The 16,797-nt window shown below is 33.5% G+C and overlaps 2 protein-coding genes across 4 annotated transcripts; one reads left to right on the top strand and one right to left on the bottom strand.

The window, feature by feature from the left end:
• Window positions 1–294: 294 nt before the first annotated feature.
• Window positions 295–6,728, top strand: LOC311067733 (uncharacterized protein). Its single transcript, XM_084089780.1, has 9 exons — window positions 295–1,211; window positions 1,925–2,239; window positions 2,341–2,646; window positions 2,756–2,842; window positions 3,336–3,419; window positions 3,976–4,004; window positions 4,142–4,213; window positions 6,169–6,234; window positions 6,305–6,728. The coding sequence occupies exons 1-9, from the start codon at window positions 1,160–1,162 to the stop codon at window positions 6,419–6,421; spliced, it is 1,128 nt and encodes a 375-aa protein (XP_083945906.1). The 5' UTR covers window positions 295–1,159; the 3' UTR covers window positions 6,422–6,728.
• On the bottom strand, window positions 2,414–16,181 carry LOC311067735 (uncharacterized protein). 3 transcript variants are annotated; one of them, XR_014603274.1, is made up of 9 exons: window positions 16,086–16,181; window positions 15,415–15,732; window positions 10,296–10,595; window positions 9,657–9,743; window positions 9,137–9,226; window positions 8,696–8,724; window positions 8,200–8,512; window positions 6,338–6,395; window positions 2,414–2,555 (listed from the first exon to the last, which is right to left on the bottom strand). XR_014603274.1 is itself a non-coding variant. In XM_084089783.1 (9 exons), exons 1-9 carry the CDS (start codon window positions 16,147–16,149, stop codon window positions 12,501–12,503), a joined length of 1,065 nt encoding a protein of 354 aa, XP_083945909.1. In that variant the 5' UTR covers window positions 16,150–16,181; the 3' UTR covers window positions 11,735–12,500. The 3 variants fall into 3 exon arrangements, 2 of the variants coding, with proteins under 2 accessions (XP_083945909.1, XP_083945910.1); XM_084089783.1 differs by lacking the exons at window positions 2,414–2,555; window positions 6,338–6,395; window positions 8,200–8,512; ... (2 more) ...; window positions 9,657–9,743; window positions 10,296–10,595 and adding exons at window positions 11,735–12,581; window positions 12,720–12,788; window positions 12,933–13,007; ... (2 more) ...; window positions 14,758–14,802; window positions 15,023–15,328; XM_084089784.1 differs by lacking the exons at window positions 2,414–2,555; window positions 6,338–6,395; window positions 8,200–8,512; ... (2 more) ...; window positions 9,657–9,743; window positions 10,296–10,595 and adding exons at window positions 11,735–12,581; window positions 12,720–12,788; window positions 12,933–13,007; ... (2 more) ...; window positions 14,762–14,802; window positions 15,023–15,328.
• Window positions 16,182–16,797: the final 616 nt, after the last annotated feature.

Raw genomic sequence — 16,797 nt, 5'->3', positions numbered from 1 at the left:
TATATATATATATGAAGAGTTCAGATGCAAAAGCCTCTAAGTGCCATCTGAAATTTTCTTCTAGAATGATCATTTTTATCAAGCTTGTATATTTAAGTTCAGTAATTTCACTTAAATGACAATTAATAGGTAATTTTCATTGCCATTTAAGTGAAATTACTGAACTTAAATATACAAGCTTGATAAAAATGATCATTCTAGAAGAAAATTTCAGACGGCACTTAGAGGCTTTTGCATCTGAACTCTTCATATATATATTAAGAAGATCTTACTAAGTCTGCCAGGTTTGTGAAATGAAATGTTTTTTTTTATATATATATATTCAAAGATTTGGGTAACACTTTACAATAAGGTTCATTAGTTAACATTAGTTAATGTATTAACTAACATGTATTAACTAACATGAACTAACAGTGAGCAATACATTTGTTACTAGTTAATCTTTGTTAATGTTAGTTAATAAAAATACAGCTGTTCATTGTTTGTTTATGTTAGTTCACAGTACATTAACATATACAACCTTTGATTTTAATAATGTGTTAGTAAATGTTGAAACTAATATTAACTAAGATTAATAAATGCTTTAGAAGTATTGTTCATTCTTAGTTAACTAATGTTAACTAATGAACCTTATTGTAAAGTGTTACCCAGATTTGTTTAAATGATAATGCGTATTTGCTGATGGTAAATGAGAAAGTATTACAGTGTTTGCCTTTTTATGACAAATAATATAAAATCAAACATTGTAATACTTTGCATGCATTTACTGTTTACATTGTTTAACAGTTCTATCTAACAAAACAGAGACCATAAACTAATGAAGAAAATATAAAAGTCTGGCACGCCGCTTCTGACACATCGTCCAAGCAGAAAAACATATCGGCCGATGAATCAGTCTTGGCGATATATCGGTCGACCACTACCAATATTCATGGTCATTGGTCAGTGCACATTGTTGATTCAGTACAAATAGGCCTATACAGAATGATATAAGGGTCAGACAACTGAAAAGTTGAAATACATGAACATGTGACACACTTCTCCATTACAAACGTCAACAGTCAGCGAAACGCAGCTGTATAGTGAGATTCTAAACTCTTAGGTCAGATAAGAGGAAGGTTTGTTAGAAGGATTGTCGGAAGATTGTTCAAAAGAGAAAATGTGTCAAATGTGTCTGCTGGAAATTATAATTCTCTGTCCATTTTTAACAGGTAAAGAAATATTTTAAATATTTTTTTATCTGTATAATTGGAACAGCCATTTATTAAAAAATATTAAAAATGTTTTTTGGTTTTTTTTCTTACTTTGGCATAGAGTCTGGCTAGGATTTAGATTGAATTATTCATGTTATGATCTCGTATGCTGTTTGGTACATACTGTTTTATTATAGAATTCTCTGACAAATGCCAGTATGTTTTATTCTCACTTTCAGAAGTCTGAAGCATGTTTCAGAAGTCAGGTTTATGTTGAGGGGATAGTTTACTTAGATATGAAATTTCTGTCGTCCTTTACTCACTCTCATGTTGTTCCAAACCTGTATGATTCATAAAATATATTATTTCAAACTTATTTGTTGAAAAAGTTTTTTTTTTGGGACCCGTTTTGCATTAACAAAACAATTGAAACTGTTGAAAATATATTTTATGAAATGCAAACAGGTTTGAGAGCACATGAGTAATTAAGTGTTTTAAAGTGAACTGCTACATAAGATTATATTTCAGTGGTATTCACAATGTCGTTCATTTCATGCCTAAAACAGGACAAAAACATTCTCATTTGTGTCTCATTCAAGACATGCTTTGAATTTACAGACTCTTTTATCTGCTATGTCATTTAAGGTTAAATAATTAACCCAGCTTTTTTAATTTTCACTTTTAATATATTAATAAGTAAAATATGATTACTCAGATGTACTGTGTTTCAGGTATGACTGTAGCAGAAGAGACTCGTGTGTTCAGCAGTTCTGGTGAAAATGTCCGTCTGCCCTGTAATAATGCTCTCTCTGACTGCACATCGACTACATGGATCTATACCAGACTTTCAGAGACAGTTGAACTGATTGCTGGAGGGAAAAAGAAGAATAACATAGAGAGACATGAGAGACTGAGTCTGGGGTCTGACTGCTCTCTGAACATCAAGAAAGTCACACAAGAAGATTATGGGGTTTACAGCTGCCGACAATATGAGAATGATAAACAACAAGGAACTGATGCACCTGTTTATCTGCATGTTCTTCATGGTCAGTGTTTCTGTCATTTTTTAAATAATACCTTAAAACTCACATGTGTAATGAAAAGAGTGACGTCTGTAGTGTGATTTCTGGCTTATTTTCTGTTTCAGTCTCTTCATCATCCTCACAGACTGAGATCAGACCAGGCTCTGTGACTCTCTCCTGTCAGTTGTATTCATATGAAGTCTCTTGTGATACTTTGGTCCGTTCTGAGGGGCTTCAGCTGATCTGGGTGAATCAGGCTGGTGTGAATCTGATGACAGACTCCAGATATCAGATATTCTTCTCCTCAAAACACTGTTACAGCACTCTGACTACAACACTCCTGAATGAAGATCACAACAGAGAATGGAGATGTCAGGTTACTCAGAGAAATCAACTGAAGACCTCAGCCACATATACTGTCAAGTATCCAGGTAAATTGTTGTTATTTATAATGTTACTTATTTTTAACTTTGTATTGATCATCAAGAATAAAATAATTATATATTCAGTATAATGCATCTAAAAATTAATATTTTACAGCTCCAACAGAGACAAATACACTGACTCCAGTCACCAGCACAGAGACAACCACAACTGTAAATAAACCAGTAACTTCTACACAACCAGGTACATAATCAGCTGTTGAATGTTTTTTCATAAATGTACTGTACATGTATTTAAATGTTTTTGTATTTATGTTTTTCTCATTTGAATTGTTTCCAGTAGCTCCAGTAGTTCTCATTTAAGTGACTTTTTTAGTATGTAAATAACTCATTTTGCTTTGGAGATATTCGTGTACAGCTGATCACAAACATTGACCATGTTTAAAGGTTAACGCTTTTTTCTATCACTCATACAAAATAAATAGATAAAAACAACATGAAATTATTGTTATGTGAAAAGTAACTCTTTAATCATGTCAATCCAAACCAATCATGTCTGTGTTTACTAAAACACATTTAGGAAACATACAATGTACACTTTGTTTGCAAGTGTGTCAGTACTTGTGGTTTTTATATTTTTGTTTAAAATGACACAGTAATATATAGTAAAGGTTCTGCTGTTGTTTTCATCTGGATCTGAGTGTGTCACTCTATACTCTATATTGTCTCTCCTCTAGAGATTGTGATTGTTGGTGTTGTTGCTGCATTGGCTGTTCTCCTTCCTGCTGTTATTCTTTGGGTGGTTTGTAAAAAAAGAGGTGGTGAGTTTTACATTTTAGCTCATATTTTGTGACAACAGACAAAGTCCAAAACATCCAAAGAATTTAAAGACAATTTACAGACAAGCACAGTTTTATCATATAAATATTAATTTGGAAAGATGTGATGATAAAAATTTTGAAGTGGTAAACTTGAACTATATTTTGTGACACATGTAATTTCTGTGGTCATCATTCACTAACCCTGGTGTTTTTATGAACCTGTATGACTTTCTTCTGTGAAATGTAAGATTTTTTGAGAAATGTGTTTTTGTTTGTGTTTGTCCATACAATGGAAGTCAATGGTGACCAAAACTATTTGTTTACCAACATTCTTCAAAATGTCTTATTCTTTTTGTGTTCAGCATGACATTAGGGTGAGTTAATGATGACAGAATTTTCATTTTGAGGTCAATGAACCATTTAAAAAGACAAATATAAAGTTACTATTCACACAGCATTAGAATTTTTCTAAATAATTGTCAATATCAATTATCAGTCTGCAATAATTAATGACATGCTGTATTTTACTCTTGTTTTTGTGATAATTATTCCTCAGATATTAGAAGAGGGACTAATAACTCTGTGGTAAGTATCAAAATAGCAAAGACCCGTGATTTTTTTTTTTTTTTCGTCTATAAGCTTGGATAGACTGTCCAATATGTGTACTGTTTTCACTCACCTTAGATAAACGCAAAACTTAGAATATTGTTTCTTGTCTAAAGGTCACAAATATGAATAAATATAATGGAACCAATGATATCAACATCTCCATTCATCCTACGGCCAGCGCCAAAGTAAGTGACTCATATGATTCATCTTCCATAAGTGATTCATATCTGTGTATATTTGACAGTTTCTTCAGCCCATATTATCTCTCGTAATGTTAAGTATACTATAATGTACATTATAATTGTTACACAGCTACTCACCAACACTGCAGTGTAGGCCTACACAATCAGACTAGCAACAAGATGAACACTGCAATGATTAAAGAGGTGTGACATGGATTTTTTAAATTATTTTAAATATTCCTTGAGGTTCACTTATAGTGTTAATAAAGTTTTTGCACAAAAAAATAAGTATATATACATAAAAATGATTATTTTTAGTTCTCATTCTGACCAGGTCTAAAATGATAAATTTTTAGGGGCGGCTCTTTTAAGGCTTGTCATCAAACGGCCAATATGATTGGCTAACATCATTACATAGAACAAACATATAATCTTCCGACGCAATCCGGGACACCATTAAAATAAACCATCCACTTGTTACTGACGCAGGGTCCTGTACAGAGACGCAAACAAGCTGTTTAAACTGTACGCCTCAAGGCGAACGTTCTTACAGTCTTCCATTTGTCCTGTTGTCGACAGACTCAAGTGCGTGGAGTTTGTCAGAAACTCGACACACATCTGTACACTGTATCCAGTGTAGAGAGTGTCAGTGATTATCATGGGTTCTATTTGCTTTTAATATCAGCCGTTAAGCGACTGAATGCCAGTGGGCGGGGCTATGGAGCAATGATGCATAACTATTCGTCGATGTCTTACTCTGGGGCAAGTCATATGCAAATGGTATTTGTTTATGTGTCGTCACAAATCCCTTAATCTTCAAGCAAACCATTTTAAGCTTTAATAAATAAATGCTTTGTTTATAATGAGGAGGACGTTTTAAACTATGAAACTTGCAGGATGTTTTAATGGTACAAAAAATGGTGTCAAAAGATCAAGGCAAATTGGATTTCTCATGTCATGACCCCTTTAATCTCAAGTCCTCTGAGGCGCTACCATCATTAACTGAGACAAGATGATGGCAGCTGGATTTATATAAAACGAAAAAGCGATACTGATTTTACACAACAATTGGACACAACAAATGTGTAAAGAAAAAACTGAAGTGTCCCAACACTATCTTATTTGTGGAACTACTTTCATACGCCACAGATTCAGGATGCTGGCCTAATTTAGAAGATGTGTTCAATTCTAATTTGAATACGTCACATTTGAAATAGCACTGACGTCATGGGCTTTTTCTGAGAAGTTAAATAACATGAAGGCAGCACTGTTTCCTGATATACCCCTTTTCAATAATGAATAAGTTAATTATAAAATAAGAGTAACTTATTTTAGCCACAATATTTCCTGTTTTTCACAAGGTCACAACATAACACACCAAGCAGCAGAGGTGTTTCATTTCTCAATGAATCAGCATTTTGAATAAATCGCTTGAATAAATGATTCAATGACTCACTCAAAATGGCAAGTGTGTATATCTGCAGGTAGGAGTAATGAACATGCCGAAAGGTAGGGGGCGTGCCAAAAGGTCTTTACAATTGGTCCCGTAAACTGCCTGTTAGGGTGTGGGTGGGTTAGGAGGTTATTTCTGTTGTAGCATTGTGTAGGCTATCTTTCGGCACGCCATTACTCTGATCAGCAGTTATCCCTGTCTCGGACTCGTCACCCCCTACCTGCAAAACCTGCGATTTTAATGTAGCCTACAGAAAGAGTCACTGAAAATCCCCACCACTAACACAGACAAGCGAAGTAACACAATCATTAAAAGTCCTGTTACAAATATTAGATATTCACAAAACCTTTAGGTGAAAATGGCACATGACACAACATATTTTAAAATATTTGCAGCACATATTTAAAACATTTGCAGCACCTGCATAATAATTAGCCTATACTTTACAAAGTAGCCTAGTGATGGATTTTGTACTTTAGTTCACCGTGTTTCCACTGATGTTTAGGAGCAGAAAGACGTGACTTATGCGGAGATTGCCACATTCAGTAAAAACAAAAGCAAAAATAACAAGGTGGGTAAACACTTCTTTGTACTTCCATCAAGATCTCTCAAAACTGACAATATCTGTGATGTTCTTTCAGGTTCGTGATGATGATGATGATAAAGTGACTTACGCTTCCATCGGAGGAGCAACAGCTAGACCTCAGGATAACGGCAGTCAACTTTATGCCTCTGTGAACCAGAACCATCACAAATAACTGAATCAGTTATTAATTATACAAATACCTCATGATATCATGAGCAGAGAAATGCCTATAATTGACTTTGTTAACCTGTTGACGTGGTAAATACTGTTCCCTTTCAGTCGGTCACGTTCGACGCCGCGTGGCGTTGAACGTGACCGACTGAAAGAGTATGAGGGCTACCATACGTAACTGAGATGTTTGTCTTTCACATGTTAACAAACAAACTCAAGTAATCATATTTATTTGTAGGACTTAAAGGATTTTTATTTTTGTTGATCAAGAGAACAGTTTTAAATAATAAATCATTCCAAATCTTCCATTTTCTCTTGTTTGTTTGCACCTTCATTCTCCAGTAACTGTTTTTAATTAAAAATAGTCTTACTGTTTTAAGTACAACATCCTCATCCTCATCGAAAGTGTTCTACTCTGCAGAGCTGAAGAGGAAGCGCTTTGTTGTCAAATTCTGCACTGTCAGCCGATCATCTTTCCGGTGATTGCGTACTATGTATGGTACAATGGGGCTAAAGGCACACCCTAATAAAAATTTGCTTTTCACTACTCCCATAGTGTATGATTGCATAAAAACAATATGTATGATTTTATTGAACATTAATGAAGCAACAGATTTTGTGTGAAAATAAATCATAAAAGTGTTTTGTTTAAAAATCTTACAAATGTATGAGGTGGCAAGGTGGTCCTTTTACCACACAGATTTATTATCATGTTAATTATTGCGCCTTTAGCACCAACAGCAGGGGCTCCTTTTACCCCAAATGCCATGCTTTTACGCATTCTTCCGTTATTGAAAAATAACGCTTAGGCCTACTTTAATTACCTTGAACAAAACTGAAAACATCAATAATATTATAGATTCTCATTTTGCTACATAAATCTACATTAAAAAAAAAATAATAATAATAATAATAATAATTAAATATTAAATCCCAAATAGGTATCAGTCTGCTTTTACAGCCTCATTATGCTTATAATTTTACTCTTATAAACCAAACATTCTGGGAAAATGTCCTCAGAGGGCAGCATTTTTAAGCTTGAGACTGAAAGTGCAAGTGCTCCCTATTGGAGATTCCACATTCATAGTCAAAGACGGTTGCTAAGAAAAGTGCTGAGGTGAATTTTTGAGCCATCCAGTGGTTTAAAGGAAAATAAAGCCAAAAGCGCCTTTTACAACAGTGTGCCTTTAGCAGCCCTATGTACCCTGCAGTCAACAAAATTCTCATCACATAATTTACAAAAGTGTCAGATTCAATTCAGTCAAGTGAAACATTTGTCAGAATTTAAAAAAAATATTGGATGAATAGAAGCTTCAAATTCTGTTCTGCACGAAAAGTTGGAAGAACTGTATAGCTGATGTGTGAAGAAATCATGTTATTATAGATGAAGTGGAGGTTCAGTTAAGAGAAGTTTTTTTTTTCTCTCTAGTCATGACAAAGTTCAAATGGCACATTGTGATTTCATTGACTTCCAGGCACAACACATGTCTGGTTACAACTTCCTGTTCTCTGTAAAATCATGCAGTGTTTGGTGCAAAGACTGCTGGGTTCCTGTGACTCAACAACGAGATGTCTCCAAATATGGACATAACTAAATATGAGAGGACAAACACTTCTGAGAATAAGATACAAATGCAATAATTCATTATAATCAGACAACAAAAGAAGAATAAACAGCTGAGGTGACATTTGGGATATTGATACGTCTTTAATATGCAATTCGTTCTTAAAGGCGGCATTCATAGACAAACTCATTAAGTACAAACATTTTTACTTTACCGTATTCTCTTTTCACCACCAGCCAATGTCGTAAATTCAAGAAAGATTATCTTGGAAAAAAAGGAAGAAAATAATATATAAAAATATAAATAAAAATATTTCTTTATTCTATAAAATAAAATAAATCTTATTGCAATGAAATCTCTTTGTGTCTATTTATTTTATTTTATTTCGTGAATCTGGCCCCTGGGTCATTTTCTTTGATTCGGAGCGTCAGTGGGCACTAAGGAATGGATGTGGCAGTATCTGCTCATATTGCTCTCTTTGTCATGTTTTCTGCTGGAATCCGAGAATATGACACATATGTCAGCACCTAAACATCAATAGACACATAAACAAATATGGTACATGAGTAAGACAACTTATCTTACTCTGGCAACTTGACAACTTCTTGTCATTTTTTTTTATTGTATACAAGTGCTAGAGTATATAGGCAGTTAATTACCTTCATAAATTGGTTTAACCAAATAGACGACAAATAAGAAATAATACTTACATCAGAATAAACAGCCTCTTCTTTGTTATCTGTAAAATGTCACATCATAAAAATATTAGGCAAGATATAGCACATCCACATCTAGATCAATGCGTTATCTTGAAACTGTTAAGAAGAGTTCACTTTTGCTTCTGTTGTCATGAAGTGACTTTTTAATTGGAATTGTATTTTCTATAAAACATTTAATTTAGCCCTCATTTCATCATGCCCACCTTTGTTCAAAAGTTTGGAATAATTAAGATTACCAAGGCTGCGTTAATTAAATCAAATATACAATAAACAGTAATATTGTAAAATGTTTTATTTAAATATATTTTAAAATGCAATTTATTAAAGAAATCTTAATCTTCACAGCACTTCTACAGCAACCTGAAAGTGATGTGCACGTTTAAAGTTATATTGTTTGTATGTTATAAAATATTAAGAATTACAATAACCTACCGGCCTTTTTTGTATAAATCACCCACAGCATAGAAGCAAGAAGGAGAAGGGCTAATGCAGGAAATATAACAACCATCACTAAGGGAGAGACTACAGAAAAACACGTTCAGGGTCAGTTTTAATCCATCTTGTTATTTTGTACCCTACATATAGTGCATTTGGAAATGATGTACTTTCAGAGTGTGGAATATGTTTTGATGTATTGCTGAATTGAAACAAAAATCTTTTGAATTATTTGTATGTCTCAGCAGAATATTAAGCTAGAAACATTCTTTTTACAAATTGTATTTAATCTTTTTTTACAGTTACAGCTCTATAGACATGATTTTGTCTCCACAATCATTTTAATATTTATAAGATTTTAAGTCTCAAGCACACTGACGAACTTGTTTACAATTAGTTTTCACAAAGTTTGTAATCCACTCCGTCTCCTCAGAGAGAAATCAGTTATATTTATAGGGACTGATTTGAGAAGAAAAGTGTATGTGAGAAACACCGGTGTGAGAAAGACAGTGATTACCATGTGTTTGTGGTGTGTTTCTAGCTGAGGGATCCTCAGAGTTTGTGATGTGGACTGGAATCACTGGTGTCCTTGTACCAGCTTGAGCTGTACGAAAAGAGTGTTAGTTCAGATGCATCATACTGCAGAATATTACAATCATTAATAAAAGAAATGTGTTAACCTTAGTTATCATGATCTCACAATGCACAACAATTTTGTATGGCGTTTTTTGTTTGTTTGTTTAAATTCTCTTACTTTTTAAAATAAGTTATTATTAGTGTCCATATATTATTATCAATGATATATCATTCATTGTTAATTTAATTTTTCATAATACATTCATGTTAATTTATGCAATGTGAAATGTTAAAAATGTATTATACGTCGAAATTAACATTAACATTAATACATGCTGTAAAAGTAGGGTTGTGCATTGTCAGTTATTGCATTAACTAATGTTAAAGAATTGAACATTACCTAAAATTTAACAATTAAAGCACAATATGCTATATATGCTTTTATTTTTTTGTACAATTTTTGCACACTCTGTTTATCCTGGCTGAAAGATATTAATAGAATTTCCTACATTACTAAAGGCCTACTAAACTTTAGGGCCTACTACAACTGATATATGATGAGATGCAATATTGTTCCCACCTGAATACTTGACAGTATATGTGGCTGAGGTCTTCGTTTGATTTCTCTGAGTAACCTGACATCTCCACTCTCTGTTGTGATCTTCATTCAGGAGTTTTGTCGTCAGAGTGCTGTTACAGTGTGTTGAGAATAATATCTGATATCTGGAGTCTGTCATCAGATTCACACCAGCCTGATTCACCCAGATCAACTGAATTCCCTCCGTACGGAACAAAGAATCACAAGAGATTCCAGAATACAACCGACAGGAGAGAGTCACAGAGCCTGATCTGATCTCAGTCTGTGAGGATGATGAAGAGACTGAAACAGAAAATAAGACAGAAATCACATGACAGGCTTATTTTTTTCAGTAATCTGTAAGTGTAAATGGAGAATTTGGCATTTTTTAAATACAGTTTACATTATCCTACAATTACCGTGAAGAACATGCAGATAAACATGTCCATCAGTTCCTTGTTGTTGTCCGCAGCTGTAAAGCCCATAATCTTTTTGAGTGACTTTGCTGATGTTCAGAGAGCAGTCTGACCCCAGACTCAGTCTCTCATCTCTCTCTTTCAATGTCTCTAACCTGTCACGGTTCCATTTCCATATAGTTGTGCAGTCAGAAAGAGCATTATTACAGGGAAAACTGACATTTTCACCAGAACTGCAGAACACATGAGTCTCTTCTGCTCCACTCGTGCCTGCAACACAATACATTTGGGTGATCTTTATGCTATATATTAAATTTAAAAAAATTATTATTTTCCATAAGGGTTTTTTCCACAGATGTCTTATAGAGCATATAGAAATGTGTTTACCTGTGGGAAATGAGCAGAGAATTATCAATCCCAGCAGAAACATAAGACACTTATCAGCCATTTCCAGTTTCTGATATTCTCTTCCATTTAACATCATCAGCTCCCCTGCTTGTTATTTCCCAGGTTCAGAAAGACTCTTTCATTCAGTGATCACTAAAAAAATGTATCTGGTACTGTCAAAGACATGACCATGTAATTACATTACTCATGTAGTCACTCATCAGTTTTAACTTTTTTTTTTTTTTTTTTTTACAGTTTATGGTTGAACCAGTGTGATGAAACTTACATGTTGAGCAGTCACATGTTTCGAAACAGTGATTGAAATAACTCTGGAAAATGTCATCATGTTATAACTTTAAACATGCACATCACTTTCAGGTTGTAGAATTGCTGTTTAGATTAAGATTTCTTAAATAAATTACATTTTAAAATATATTAAAATAAAAAACAATTCTTTTAAATTCTAAAAATATTTCACAATATTACTGTTTATTGTATATTTGATTTAATTAATGCAGCCTTGGTAATCTTAATTATTCCAAACTTTTGAACAAAGGTGGGCATGATGAATAGCCTGACACACAAACTTAACAATCAGAACTGTAGAGTTGCTGCCGCCATGAATAAATAAATAGAACCTTTAAAACAATGATTCCAAAGTTCTTTATGGTACACATATAAATACAATAATGAATACAGTAAAAGAACAGATGAGAAATTAAGTTGCAACCAAGAAATTAAAGATAATTAAACATGTGAAATCATTAACAAAGTAAAGAGAAAAGAAAAAGGGCTCAATAAGTATTGCCACACACTTTTGGTTACTTGACACAAGAAACTACCAGGGTACATCTGACATTTCTGAGATAAATGTTTGTATTAGTTTAATTCGGATGATTACAGATTTGTTTTTACAGATGTTTTAAATATTTGTGTAGTTTAAATTCTCTGGCAAAAATGTAACTTGTTTTTTGTAAGAAAAATATGATATGTGATGATATGTGTGAAAACACCGACATTTCATTCTGTGACATTTATATACTGTAATGTCCCATTTTAGAATATTAAGTAAAATATCATTTGAATAGATGCTGAAATAATACAATACTTTATAAAAAATACAAAATATTGTTGTTTCAATTCAGCTCATACATCAAAACATATTCCACACTCTGAAAGTACATCATTTTTACAGTATTGCTTTTAAATTGTGTCTTTCTACTCTTTCACAACAAATATTAATAATATAACTGAATATAAAAGTTCCGTTCCTTCACATACAAATATATAATCCTGCCAATTACCAAACTGCTCATCTGCTCATAACATGAAGTTATGCAGCGATTTGAATAAAAGAATGTTTGCATCAAAGTTTATTTGCGAGGGGTATTTGTTTTCTACTTTTTCACAGAGGCATAAGTCCGTCCTGAGGTACATATTCTGTTCCTTTGATGGCAGCGTAAGTCACTGTGTCATTAGAATGATCCTGGAAGAACACCACAGATTTGTCAATCAGTGTGGAACTGCTATTAATACTTCATGTACTTCATTTATCTACAAATTCAGAGCTACATATCAACAGCATATGATGAAAGAACAAGTGAACGTGCTGATATCTACTCACATTGTATATTTGTACTTGGTTTTTACTGGAAGAAATAACCTCAGAATAGGTCACATCATCTGTCTGTTCCTAAACATCAGTGGAAACATGGCAAATCAGACATCTGTCACTACACTTAAAGTTTTAATAAACTTCATTAAAGAATAGACAAATAGACATATATAATGGATGAACTTCAAACTTAATGAAGTTTAAGTCATTTTGTTCACTCACATTGGCGTTTGGCATAGAAGGAATGGCCATGTTGATTGTTTCATAGGTCCCTTTATGTTCATTCACATCTTTGACCTTTAGATAACAAATAGTTATAAGCAATTGCATGGATTACAAACTTTATTGAACTTTAAAGACAGTAATCAAATCTAAATCATTGGCATTACTGAACTCACCACAGAGCTGTGAGTCTCTCTTTTATTATCTGAAAAAAAGTGATGAAAATGACTCGTGTAATAAAAACAGATAAAAACACAAAATGTTAAATGTTCCAGTGTTAATAACATTCAAATAAAAAAGGCAAGGATTTTATTGCACCTTTAAAATTGGTGACAAGATTTCACTTAAAGGGTTAGTTTAAACAGAAATGAAAATTCTGTCATTAATAACTCACCCTCATGTCGTTTCACACCTGTAGGACTTCCGATCATCTTCAGGACACAAATGAAGATATTTTTAATCAAATCTGAGCCAATTCTGTTCTCTCCAATGACAGCTACGCAACTATCACTTTGACGCTTCAAAAACTTCATAAAGAGATTGTAAAACTAATCCATATGAATTGAGCGGTTTAGGCCAAATTTTCTGGAGACACAATCACTTACAATATATGATGAACAGATTGAAATTAGGCTTTTATTCACATATAAACAGCTGACATAAACAGAAGCTCAACTGAACATGCTTGAACGTGCGAGAACAAAGCTCATTACTTTTTAGCTGTTATTTTATAATTACTGAGTGTTTACTTGTCTTTAATAATGCTTGAAATTTATATTAGTTAGGCTAGTTGTTCCTTCTTTAGCCTGTTGATTTTTGTTCAAGATATTCAGCTAAAATTAAATGTTTTACAATAAGACTAAATGTGAATATCTAAGTTTTTTTTTTTTTTACCTTATTGGAATCGAAATTAGGAATCAATAAGAATCTAAATCGGAATTGTTAAAATTCATACGATACCCAACCCTATGCGTGCCACAAGAATTAACCTCTTTAGTTCTTGTGGAAGTTCAAATGTGCTGCGTAACACATGAGAATAAACTTCATTGGTTCTCGCACATCAAGCGAACATGGTTGAGCTTCCGTTTATTATAACTGATGTATGAGCTGATGAATGTTTATATGTGAATAAAAGCCTAAGTAAATCTGTTTTGTCTTCAGAAAATTTGGACATAACCGTTCAATTTTTTACAATCTTTATGAACTTTTTGAAGCGTCAAAGTGGTAGTTGCGTAACTGCCAATAGAGGGACAGAAATTGCTCAGATTTTGTTAAAAATATCTTCATTTGTGTTTCAAAAATGAACGAAAGTCTTACGGGTTTGGAAAGACATGAGGGTGAGTAATTAGTGACAGAGTGTTCATATTTGTGTAAACTAACACTTTAATGGCACTTTGTGATTGATATTACAGGAATACACTTCTGTTCACTTCATAATTCATCATCCACATAATCCATGTGCTTCTATGATACATACAAATGATGGTTGTTTTATAATGATAAAGTGAGATCTGAACTATGATTTAATTATTATTATTATAAAAAGGAGGAAACAAGGAAACTCACAAGCTTTTTTTTTATAGATCACCCAGAAAACAGCAACAAGCACTGCTAATGCAGCAGCCACAGCAGAGATCACTATCGCTAAAGGAGAGAGGACATAGGGAAACATAGTCATGTACCGTACCATCTGTAATGATGGTTTCCTTAATCTTTTGCCTTGTCTTGCCCTGGTTCTGTGCTTTATGTTTCATTCATTTTTTCTGTCAACAAATGTCATCATCAAATGTCATGTGTCTTAATCGTCATCATCATCATCATGTACCGTGGTGGTTATGAGGTGCTGGTGTGTCTGAGGGATCCTCTTGATCTGTATAGAATGAGTGTTAGTTCAGATGCATCATGTTGTTAAATATATGATAATATTCATAATTTATACTGGACCATCACATTGGTTTGAATGTTTTGGGTTCAAATTACTTCTGTCCAAGTGAAAGAAGCTTTTGTAAACTTGGTTTGTTCTGATGATATTAATAGTGCTTGACATTAGGAGTGTCTATTAAAACTGATTTATAATATTGTTTTCTTACCTGAATACTTGACAGTATATGTGGCTGAGGTCTTCAGTTGATTTCTCTGAGTAACCTGACATCTCCACTCTCTGTTGTGATCTTCATTCAGGAGTGTTGTAGTCAGAGTGATGATACAGTGTGTTGAGGAGAAGAATATCTGATATCTGGAGTCTGTCATCAGATTCACACCAGCCTGATTCACCCAGATCATCTGATGTCCCTCAGAACGGACCAAAGTATCACAAGAGACTCCATATAAATACAACTGACAGGAGAGAGTCACAGAGCCTGATCTGATCTCAGTCTGTGAGGATGATGAAGAGACTGAAACAGAAAATAAATCACAGATTTCACACTTTTCATTATATGTGAGTTTTAAGGTATTATTAATAAATTACAGAAACACTGACCATGAAGAACATGCAGATAAACAGGTGCATCAGTTCCTTGTTGTTTATCATTCACATATTGTCGGCAGCTGTAAAGCCCATAATCTTCTTGTGTGACTTTCTTGATGTTCAGAGAGCAGTCAGACCCCAGACTCAGTCTCTCACGTCTCTCTGTGTCATTCCTCTTTTTCCCTCCAGTAATCAGTTCAACTGTCTCTGAAAGTCTGACATAGGTCCATGTAGTTGATGTGCAGTCAGAGAGAGCATTATTACAGGGCAGACGGACATTTTCACCAGAACTGCTGAACACATGAGTCTCTTCTGCTCCACTGGTACCACCTGAAGCACAAGTACGATCATTTGAGTGATCATTATGTTATAGAGCAAAACCACATAAACATCCTGGCATACAAAAAACATTTAAAATATAAATTCATATCAGAAAACAGTTTTTAGAGTTGTTAAAATCATCAACATAGTCTTAATATAAAAATAAATGTGCATCATATTTCTGCGTGACACTAAGTCTGCACTGTATTCAGGAACATGTACAAACACTAAGCAACTCAGAGACCATCGTGAATAACTGCAAGAAAAAACTAAGCTGATGTACCAAATCTTTTTCCAGACTAATTCCACTAAACAAGGATTTGTAATAGCATGTGTTGTAGAGGAAATACAGATTTCTTTACCTTTTAAAAATGGACAGAGAATAATCAGTTCCAGCAGAAACATATGACATTGAGCCATTTTCATTTTTAATTTCTGCCAGACTTCCTCTTCATTAAGTGGTCATAACTTTTTTTTAAACATCATCAGCTCCTCCTTTTATTCACTTCCTCTAAACCGACCATTTGAGTGTTTAAAACTACTACAGTTGCTATTGTGACGCTATGACTGTACATAATACAGAAGTGTTGCTTCACAATTCTCTTGTAAATATCAACTCAAATTAGATACTAATTTGCCTTTTCACTCATGCTTACAAGTAATTTACAGTACACATTCTGTAGTAACAGTCACTCAGAGGAACTCAGTTGTGCTCAGGGAGTTTCAGCCTACAGTTTTTATCATCACACTTCTCCAGAACAGAGCGTAGGCTGTTGTTGATTGTGAAATGTGTTCTTCAGTGTGAGAACTTTCAAACAGACCGACACAAATGTAATTATAGCAAACGAAAAAAATTAACTTGTTAAACTAACAATGATTTTTCTCATATTAAAAAACAATATTTCCAAGCATTGTCTGTAAAACAGGAAAAAGAAAAAACATTACTTTGTCACATATTCAACACTTCTCATGAATATAAATAAACTAATCTCATGATGTATTTTTCATAGTTTTATTTTTGTTGTCATCACTTTGTTCAGATTCGCCAAATGGAACAATAAAACCAAAATGGAT

This window comes from Abramis brama (genome assembly GCF_963993115.1).
Source record: "Abramis brama genome assembly, chromosome: 17".
Classification (NCBI taxonomy): Eukaryota; Metazoa; Chordata; class Actinopteri; order Cypriniformes; family Leuciscidae; genus Abramis; species Abramis brama.
This window is presented reverse-complemented; position numbering and strand designations above follow the sequence as displayed.